This window comes from Mesocricetus auratus, unplaced genomic scaffold, assembly GCF_017639785.1.
Source record: "Mesocricetus auratus isolate SY011 unplaced genomic scaffold, BCM_Maur_2.0 Super-Scaffold_100026, whole genome shotgun sequence".
NCBI classification, from domain to species: domain Eukaryota; kingdom Metazoa; phylum Chordata; class Mammalia; order Rodentia; family Cricetidae; genus Mesocricetus; species Mesocricetus auratus.
In genome coordinates this window covers 12,738,980-12,750,130 of record NW_024429207.1, presented here as the reverse complement: position 1 = coordinate 12,750,130, position 11,151 = coordinate 12,738,980, and the positions used below count along the sequence as shown (strand labels likewise).

The 11,151-nt window shown below is 39.3% G+C and overlaps 1 protein-coding gene across 1 annotated transcript; it reads right to left on the bottom strand.

The window, feature by feature from the left end:
* Positions 1-1,021: 1,021 nt before the first annotated feature.
* Positions 1,022-6,540, bottom strand: LOC101823703 (disintegrin and metalloproteinase domain-containing protein 25-like). Its single transcript, XM_040731980.1, has 2 exons — positions 6,425-6,540; positions 1,022-3,724 (listed from the first exon to the last, which is right to left on the bottom strand). The coding sequence occupies exon 2, from the start codon at positions 3,663-3,665 to the stop codon at positions 1,392-1,394; it is 2,274 nt and encodes a 757-aa protein (XP_040587914.1). The 5' UTR covers positions 3,666-3,724; positions 6,425-6,540; the 3' UTR covers positions 1,022-1,391.
* Between the last annotated feature and the right edge of the window lie 4,611 nt (positions 6,541-11,151).

Genomic DNA, 11,151 nt, shown 5'->3' with positions numbered 1-11,151 from the left:
AATAGTCCCCTAGGGAGGACTACCAGAGAGCAAACAGGACCCAAAGAATCCTGTTCACTCTGTGACAAGCAGCACAAAAAGGGGAGGTAGTCTGGAACCAAGAGAGGCAAAAGCTAACACACACATGCAGGAACCCTCCGGGGGGTCTTCACTGAGAACACCGTAAGACAGCATGAACTGAAGACACGTCACTGAGTAATAGGACTACACTTTTATTGGATGCTGTGTGTTTTGACACTGAAATATTAAATATCTCTATGCTTTTGTTCCAGCAAATTATTTTTAAAAAATGTTACTACAAGAGAAGGTAATACATGACAAAACAGGGGAACGTTTTGAAGGTTTGGTGTTCCTTTAGAAATTACAATGCTATGGACCACCCCAGCTGGGTATGGGGGTCCCTGGAGTGAGGGTCCTAGAAGGCTAGGTGGGTAAGGATTTGGTGGTGACAAACAGAAACAAACACAGAGGCAGTTTGAATCTGAGTGTATTTTGCAGTTCTCAAGCAAGGTTTTCTCAGAGGATGTTTTTGTTAAACTCAAACATGCAACATTGTTGTTACTTGGCATAGTGATGCAGAAATCCAAAACATTAAATCATCCAGATTTAATCAAAGCACAATATTGTCCTTGATTAATCAAAACATAGAACTGTCCTTGGTCTTAAATCAAATCAATATATATATATTATATTTATATATTATATATATATGTATATTGGTTTTTTGAGACAGGGTTTCTCTGTATTGTTTTGGAGGCTGTCCTGGAACTCACTTTGTAGACCAGCCTGGCCTTGAACTCACAGAGATCTGCCTACCTCTGCCTCTCGAGTGCTGGGATCAAATACGTGTGCCACCAACACCCGGCTCAAATTAATATATTTTTATGGTTAGTTATTATTTAACAACTATTACCTATTTCTTGTGAGTTTTTGAAATGTTGAGCTATTCAACTATTTCAGCTCTTTCTTATTAAAAGCTTTCATTAGCAGATACTTAAGCACACTCGCGATGACACACGTATAGCCATATGAAATTTTATTGTTGGGAAAGTTTTTACTATTTGTAGTTATGAGAATGACGTGAGTGATTTGGAAAGAGCCAGTTTTTCTGGAGATGAGGTCATGGCTAGTGACTCCATCTCGAGGGATGGTTTCTTCTCTATACCTCTCACTTACAATGTCAGCATAGGCTTTCAGGAACATTTCATTGATGTGAGAAAGGAACAAAAAAAGGAATAGAAGAACAATCAGAAATTGCCACAAAAATCACAGCCCAATATTTTTCTCCGGCTGAAAGTTCCATAACCATTTCCGGGAGACCTCCTTCTTTTGAAGTTATCACCTCAGTCTTTGGAACTTGTCACACAGAATCTACTGGTTTTGGTGTGACATTACAAAATTTTATTAGCAGAGCTGAACTCTTCTGCCACTTCTGAAGTGTGAACACTGGGTTTCTCTATCCTAGGAGATGCTACATACTTATTCTGAAAACAAGTGAATACAAAGCATGGAAAAATAACAAAAAGAATCAGAATAATCATTATATAATAAATAGATGAGTCATTTCTCTTGGGTTTCTCTTCTTTTGGAGGTGAAGGTGGAGGGCCACTGTCAACACTCCCTCCACCACCGTTTGTAAGGCACTGTGGTGGGTCCCTCCCGAAGTTGCAGTGGCAGTGGTGTAAATTGTTGCAGACTCCGTTCCTGTTGCATGTCTCTGGAGAACAATCACTTACCCACACTGACTTACTGACACACTTCCTATCAATGCACACATGCTCTGGACCACAGTCTGTGCCATCTTTCACATGGCCAATGTCAAGTGTTGTCATCCCAAAATGGTAGTCAGTTCCCCAACAGGTGACACCATTGAGGTGAGTCCAGTGAACAGTGGAATGTCCTTGCAAAGTAGGAATAGCTTTCACATTCTCACACTGAACTCTCCCACAGAGGATGTCTGAGTCATTACATCTTAGGTATGTACTTCTGAAGAGACCACAGTTGCCAAAACGGTCACCTTGGGTGTTGACTTCCCTGTAGCATCTCAGAGCTGCACTCCTGGCTTCTTTGCCAAAGATTTGCTGGCACTGTTCATCTCGCTTATTACATCTCTTTTCATAGCAGTATCCCCCATCTTTACAGGAGCTCCCGTCAAGCAAGTAGACATCATTAGGGCACTCATGTGAGTGTCCATCACACCATTCTGGAAGGTCGCATTCATTGTCAGCTTCTCTGCACAGTGTGCCTGATGGCATGATCTGGCAGCCTTTGCAGCAAAGTCCAAAAGCACACGAAGCCCCACGTTGGAGCACGCAGCCCTCCATACAACATGGATCAGCTCTACATGCCTGCCAGGATCCACAATCGCACTGCTCTCCATCCTCAACTACACCATTCCCGCAGAACTTGAATTTGAGATTGCTTACCAGCTTCGTTTCCTTGCGCAGACAGTTGGTAGTAGCATAGGTTGTCCAAAATGCAGCATAACTGCAATTGCTGAGTTTGTTGATGCCATAGCCTGCGTTCATTAAGCATGGTTGATCTCCACATGTACATGTGCCCTCGTCATGCTTCATACCCAAATTATGACCCATCTCATGTGCTGTAATATGTCCAAAACGAGGAATATCAGATCCTAGAAGGCGAATAACTCCACAATTATTAGATGGCACACAAACAGATCCAACAAAGGCTGAACCAAGATGTATTCCAAAATGATGTTTCACAAAAAGATGTGCAATATCAGTTTGAATGCGATTATTAAGGCTGATACTCTTCCAATAGCAAAAATCCCTCAGGAGATTTTTTATGGTAGTCACTGTCACTTGGTTTCCTGCATTCCACATCTCAACTCCAAATAGAACTACCTCAACATCCAGTGTACGAAAAATCTCATTGATTACACCAACAATGAGGAATACTTCCACTAAAACATGCGACAAATTGCCATTTAGATAACTAATTCGCTCATGGTCTACAACCAATGCCAGGTTAAGAAAATGCTTGTGGGTCCACCAGCCCTTATAGCTGCTTTGCATCAGTGTGCGGTTATCATTCTCTTCAAGCTTCATTTGCTGGGCTATCTCCTCCTCTGTTAGTGCGCACCTCATGGGGAGTAATTGTGACTCCTCACTGTCTATCTTGTGAACCAAATGTTCGAATGTCGAGGAAAGGTTCTTGGGCTTGATTTCATATACAGTCCCATTTATCTGTAATGTTCCTTGAAATCCCCCCAAACAGGTAGTAAGGGCAACCATGGACTCTGGGTCTCCATCTATATAGCCATGGTAGTAGCAATCCTTCTGAACAAAAGGCTGGTCCTTGTGTAGAGCACCTTGGTCAGTGTAAGTGAACACAGAGAGGTGTCTAGACATGAAAAACTTTTTGATTTTCATGTAGATAACATGCCTCTGACTCCCAAAGTTCAGGCTATATGTCAGCCATCCCATAGCCCACATCGTTCTGTTGCCTGTGACCCGTAAGGGTATCACTACTTCTGGGAGGCTGGTGTGTTGAGCATGCCCAGTCAAAGGCCATGTTGAAAGAATGATCAACATCCCCAGCCAGAGGTGCAGATGACTTATCCTCATGTGCGTCCCAGGCTCACCCATAGCCACCATGTCCCACAAGACATCCAAGGAGGATGCCCTTTGTCTTAGTTGCATGCAGTGTTGACTCTTAATGGTCTGTCTTCTGGCTGAGTTGATGCATTAGAGCAGCAAGCCTGAATGTAAAAGGAAAAAGAAGGCAGACAAAGGGGTAGTTTAGTTTTTGGCAGGGCAAAGTAGAAGAGAAAGAGGTAGGTATGAGATTAAATGGTTTAGGTATTGATCTAAGGCACAAACCACATAGTGTGCTTGATTTGCTACTTAATTTTGTTGAAGTACAATCTATAGGTGTAAGTAAGAATCATAATTTACTAATGTTGTTACTCCAAATCTATATAAAGAACCCATGGGTTTAACATGTTGTTTTTTTAAATATATGGCTTCACATACCTATAATAAAAATTTAATAAAACATGTCAATACACAGTGGTGGTATATGTCATATTTCAATGAGGCAATATTGATGTCTACACATCAACTTGGAATAAGGACAAAGGTGGTCTTTCAATTTACAACAACGAATTTTTGAGTAAATTTACTTAGGAGAGATCTATAAACAATACTCACATTACTTTTCTATTATCAGTTTATTACACACACTGACACACACACACACAGAGAGACTCATCTCTGTACAGTAAATCATTACTTTATATGTCTTACTTCACTTTAATGAACTTGAAAAATGTCAAAGCATCTCTGTTAAAAAAAAGCCCATGATTTCAGAGTTCCTAAGTCCTCGTGAGGAAGCTAATGGGATCTTGTTACTAGGTGGACATAATATTCCTTTCGACTAGTATTCTATGCTTGTGTTCACAGGTCAGTGTTGCTGTCAGCCTTAGAGACGCTCATGTTCACAGCTTATTCCTGGAAACAGGGTATTTAGACAAGATAGTCTGACACCTTAGCTGAAGGCTGGATTCATTGGGAAATGTATATTAAACATGCCCCATGCTTCTTTAATAATTTGCACTTGCTTCTACATTGTTTTTTTGTTTGTTTTTATGAGACAGGGTTTCTTTGTATTGTTTTGGAGGCTGTAGGTCCAGTCTGGCCTCGAACTCACAGAGATTCGCCTGCCTCTGCCTCCCGAGTGCTGGGATTTAAGGCATGTGCCACCACTGCCCAGCTACATTGTTCCTTAATTTTCACAAATTTTTAAGTCAATACATAGGAGCACAGATGAAAATTTACATTTTAATGTTGTTTTTATTGTTGAATTTAAATAAAAATATATTAACTTATAAAAACAATAAGTTTTCATTGAATTCCTTTATATTCAACATTGGAGTTTTTCATCAATTCTTTTCCTGAATCTTTGTTTTGTCACTAAATGTACATATATAGGATCTTGTTTTCTGTTAAACACGAATCTCATTATTGGAATAATAATAGTCCCTTCATGACTTGGATAAAGTAAGCAAGAACAAAAAATTAGAGGCTTTGCAAGCCAGAAGGGATTGTTTAGTACATAAGATGCTGGTGAGGCAAGCATGGGGTTCGAGTTTGGATCACCAGAACTCGTGTTTACACATCAGCATCGGTGGTTTCTTTCTGTGAACCCAACACTGGCAAGCAAGGCAGAAGATGAGTGAACAGAAATGGAAAGATTCCTGGGGATTTTAAGCACCCAGTCTAGCTACTTTAGTAGGCTCTTTAAGCATTGAGAGATCCTGTCTCGAAATAAGGCAACTAAAGACAAGTCATCCAACATCCACCTGTATTCTGTTCACATGTGCTTATATGTGCACTCACATACATTTTCACAAGTGAACACAGTTGTACAATATGCACCCACACACAAACACACACAGTAGGCTTATTGAAGAAAATGCTTAGAGAACATTAAAGAAGACAGGAGAAAAAAGTTTCAGAGAACAAAATTTCTAAATTGTGAGTAACTTCCTAATACTACCATTTGTTTTCCACGTCTTTGTGGTTTGCTGTTGTTATTGGGTTTTTTTCTTAAAGATGGGATTTTAGTATCTGACTTTGAATTTGATTTCATGGTCCTTTATCCTGAGGTTTTCACACAACTGGTAGGATTCCAGACATGTAGCATCACATTAGTTTCCATACTTTTCTTGAAATATATTTAACATTTTAAATATTAGTTTTGGTTCTGATGATAAACATTGATTTATTATTGATGTAATACTCTTGGTAACTAACATATAAATTCATCGTAATTTACTCTTTAAGTGTCATCATGTAATCTTCTCAAAGGAAAACTAAAGAATACAATCTGGGTTGTTTTTGTCCTGTCTACAATATTTTATATAATGACTCAACATGCCACAGATCCCGAGTGACTGTAACATGCTCATTTATAAAGATATATAGTCCATTGTTTCTTTTCCATAACTTCACCAAATTCATTAATCTCTGTACTGTACTTACTACCTAACATTTTTTTCTGATGTAGTGTCTAATTCAATGTTATTCAATGCAACTATAACCACACATTCAAAATGTTTAGCATGCCCAATCAAAGGAGTAGAGCAGAGTAGGAAAAATGTGGTTTTAATACTTTATATATGGACAAGGTTTGAAATACTGGATAAGAATCATATTGTGGCCGGGTGTTGGTGGCACATGCCTTTAATCCCAGCACTCAGGACAGAGGCAGATGGATTTCTGTGAGTTTGAGGCCAACCTGGTCTACAAGAGCTAGTTCCAGGACAGGCTTCAAAGCTACACAGAGAAACATTGTCTTGAAAAACTAAAAAAAATCATGTTTCATGTACATGTGTGTGGAATTCTAGTCTAATTATTTGTGCTTCTATCCTTTAATGTTAAATTCTTGAATGACTTACTAGCAGGTGAAGTGACAATGTCCATGATCTTTTCTAATGATAGCTTTCTTCATGTCTCAGATTATTTTTGAGACCTTACACGACAGAGAATATTTGTCTTCACCTTCCTTTGTCTTTCATAGGGTTGAGTTCTACACTGAACTGCCTAGCAACAAGAACATTTCAGTTTACAGAACATTACAACTGGATAAGATTCTATCTCATTTCCCTACAATTTCAACCAGTTTGTTTTCTATTGACACCTCAGTATGAGCAATCAGATTTTCTATTATGCTTCAATAGCTCTTCAAAATGAATCAAGCTCATTTCTCTTTTTTGCATTTTTATTAATTTATTTTTTACATTTCAATCCCAGTTCTCTCTCATTCCTCTCCTCCTGCTCCCCCCACCTTTCCCACCTGTTCCGTGGAGAGGGAAAGGCCTCCCGTAAGAAGTCTGTCCCATCATCTAGTTGAGGCAGGACCAGGGCACCTCTCTTGTGTCTAGGATGGGCAAGGTATCTCTCCATATAGAATGGGCTCTACTTAGTCAGTTTGTGCATTAGTGTTAGATCTTGGACCCACTGCCAGTGGCCTCATATATTGTCCCAGTCACACCATTGTCATCTATATTAAGGGAGTCTAGTTTGGTCTTATGCAGGTTGCCCATTTGTCAGACCTTAGTCAGTGATCTCTCACTAGTTCCGGTTAACTGATTCTGTGGGTTTCCCCATCATGGTGTTGACTCCTTTGTTCATATAATCACTCCTGCATCACTTCAGTGGTACTCCAGGAGCTTGGCCCATTGGTTAGTTGTGGATTTCTGCATCTGTCAAGCTCATTTCTTGACTACCATTCTGGATTTCCTCCATAAGTCACATAATTGTTATACCTTCTGCACTTTTGCTCATGTTGCCAACATGGCCTCAGCTTATTCTCATCATACAAGTAAAAAGCAAGCAAATAAGTGTCTGCATTAAATGACATTATACATCAAATGGACTTAACTGACAGTCACATAGTAATTCAACTAAAGAGTACAGAAGAAGCAACTTCTAAATATACATGGCATTTTCTTACACACACACACACACACACACACACACACACACGTAATTCTTTGTATTCTATCTGATCACAATGAGGCAAAACTACAATTTAATAGCACATGAAACTATCAAACACACAAACTGTGGGAGGTTAAATAAGAACATATTGAATAATGCATGGGTTATTGAAGAAATCAAGAAACATCTAGAAATGAAAGATAAAACATAGCATATAAAAGACTATGGAATGCAATGAAAGTATATAGAACCATGTGCCTACATTTACATATCAGAGGGATCTCAAAATATATACCCAAGGGCCTTGTAGAACCTAGTTGAACCCTAAATTGGTAGTTGAAAATAAGTAATTCAGGGTAGAAATGAAAGAAGGGAAATAAAAAATACAAAAGTTTAGTGAAGCAGACAGTTGTTTTTTTGAAAGATAAACAAGATCAACAAACTGGGAGCCACACTAATTAGAAGAAGGAGAAAATCCAAGTTAATGACATTAGAGATGAAAGTGAATCATTATGACACACATGAATGAAATTCAGAACACCATTAGGGCATATGTTTTATAAACATTCCACCAAGCTGAAAAATCTAAAAGAAATGGAAATGAATGACTTTCTAGAGGCATAAGACCTATCAAAATAAACCAAGAAGACAATGCCCCAAGTAGACATCCAAGGTCACTAAGTAAAATCTTTAGTACCAGGAATGGGTTACAACTTGTTGAGTCATTTACCAAACAAGTCCTGAAATCACAATTTATTACCAAGGCTATTGGTTCCTTTCCACAACCTCTTGGTAAGGCCCAATATCTGAAGGCAATACTGTGTCATCAAACATGGAGAAGTTGAGCTTTTATCCAGCTAGAGTCTTTACCCCTACTGACTGCTATTCTTGGTACTGGAAATTACTCTGTACATTACAGGAGAAAGGCAGTCATCAATATTACCCAGCTACAAACTCTGGGACCTACCTGCAAGATATACTTGTTTAATCATGGTACAAATGTCATGGAAGTAAACAAGTACTTTTTAAAGTTTTTTTTTTACTCATTTTACATACCAGCCACAGTTATCCTTTCCTCTCCTCCTCCCACTCCCCCACTACTGCCTTCTGCCAACCCCTTCCACTCCTCAGAAACAATAAGGCCTCCCTTGGAGAATCAACGAAGTCTGGCACTTTCAGATGAGGCAGGACAAACACCCCTTCCACCCCCCCCCACCCCTTCAGGGAGGTTGAGCAAGGCATCCCACCATATAGAATCAGATGCAGAGACCCACAGCCAAACATCAGGCTGAGTTCCAGGAGTCCAGACAAAGAGAGGGAGGAGGGTTTATATGAGTAAGGGGGAGGGGATCAAGAGCATCATGCGGAAACCTACAGAGACAGCTGACTGGAGTTCATGGGAGCTCAATGACAAGAAGTTATTTGCAATTGATCCCTATAAAAGGAAGATTACCATACACAGGATAGGGATGTTGTATATTGTTTTTTTTTGTTTTGTTTTGTTTTGTTTTTTAGGGAGAAATGACCTACATGAGAAACCAATAACCTAAGGTCAGCACTCCGACTGTTTCTGTTGCTCTCCAAGATCCGACTGGAGCCCAGCAGGGCGAGACTTGCTTCTCCCCAGGTTTTTATCCCACACCCCACATCCGTACCTGTGGCCATGTCCAAACGGGTGTGGTCAGCAACACAGGTGCCTAATAAGATCTCTCCCTACAGATCCCTGCTGGAAAAGGGGAAATTAGTTTTTCTCTAGTTCTATGTCACTGGGCAGTCTCCAAGCCCAGAACACAAAATGACCAACACAAAATGAAGTCCATATTGATTATTTGTGTGTGTGTGTGTGTATGAACTTTTGTTTCATTTTTATTTTGCCATTTTTTTCTTGTTAGTTTTTGTTTGTTCTGATTTTAAATTTGTTGATTTTTTTTTCTTGAAAGAGAATACAGTTGGGTGAGTAGGGTAAGGAGATGATGAGAACCTGGGAGGTGCTGGAGGAAGGGAAATCATGATAAAATATATTATATCCAAAACTTTTTAAATAAAAAATTGAGTCAAGGAATAATTTAAAAAGAATACACCAAGACAATTATTCAATATGATCAAGTTGGTTTTATTCAACAGATGCTAGGAATGGTTCAACATCCAGATGCCAACAATTATAATTTATCACCTAAGTAGACTGAAGAAAAGAAATTTCATGACAATCTCAAATGATTCAGGAAAAGATTGTGTCAAAAGTCAAAATCCCCTCACAATGAAAGTCTTGAAGAATCTGGGTTAGATGGGACATATGCCAAGATAATAAAGAGATCTATATCTCTAATTCTATCTCTATCTATCTATAAATGTATAACTGTGTCCAGGTAATTGTATAAAAACAGCCAGGTAAGATCCAGGTGGATATACTAGAATTCCACCCTATTTCCTCTGTTAGAAAAGCACTCCAAGGATCTAGATTCTCCAATTCAGTGCTGGATGAACAAGGTCAGAGGGGAGTGAGTTCAGTTAAACTAGCTCTCTCCTCTCTTCTGCATTATTCCTACGTGGTATTCTGACTTTCACTAGGAACATAGATCATGCTATCCCTCACGTTTGAACTTCCATGAGTTCAAACAATCTAAAGGGGCTCAGTCTACTCTCTGCAGTCTTGTCAAATTCAAATTCAAAGTCAATTAAGTGTGCTACACAGATACTGTGTGTATTTGAGACAAGCCCCCACACCTCAAAACTATAGAATTTAGAAATTTCACTCAGAAGATCCCCTAAAGCCCTCATATTTACCAAATATTACTTGAGGATGATGATACTTGATACATGATAATCACCATGACAACTAATAATTCCTTGCTCGTGATGTTGGTTCTGTATTACAGCAGAAGACCTGGGCTTTCCCTGTCTCTCAGCTGATATCCTCACGCTGTGTCAAATATCCACCCTCAAATCACATTTAGCACCAAATAGGCACTGATGGACAAAGGCAGACTATGCTTGCTCTGCTTGTTTCTGACTGACATTTCACTTGATCTAGTTCTCCTCACCAGCCCGGGGATCTGTTTCTTTATTATATGGTTTTTCATAATGTAAGGTTATTGGTGTTATTTTCACAGGAACCATGACAGTGAACCCTTAGGATCATTTACATAGAACTCAGAATTATAAGTTTTATAATCTTCTAGATCCTATTTTTATATAGAACATAGAATTGTAAGTACTATAATCTTCTAGGTCCTATTTTTATATGTACGTGACATGTGCATATGCATGTTTGTGTGTGAGCCTGGTCAACTGGGCGGAAGTACACAGGCACAGATATGAGCATGTTAATGTGGAAACAGGAAAAGACCCTCCAGTGGCATCCTTGGGAATTCTGTCCACGTCCTTCAAGACAAGGCCTCTTGACCTGGAGTTCACCCAATAGGATAGAATGGCTGTAAAGTGACCCCAGGAGTCTACCTGTCTCTTCCTGCCCATCACCAGTATCAAAGGCACCAGAACCATCACACTTGGCCTTTTTTTTTAACCATGGACAATACTTTCCCCTAATTGACTTATGAGTACACTTTCTGTGCATGCACAAATGCTTGAAACCACAACCTGTGACATCTCTCATATAACCAATGTCAGGGATGACCAATCCCAAATGGTAGTCAGTCCCCCAACAGGTGACATCATTGAACTG

What these genes read in the sequence shown, in the direction of transcription:
- LOC101823703 (XM_040731980.1), bottom strand. Translation starts at nt 3,665, where the DNA reads ATGCAACTAAGACAAAGGGCATCCTCCTTGGATGTCTTGTGGGACATG.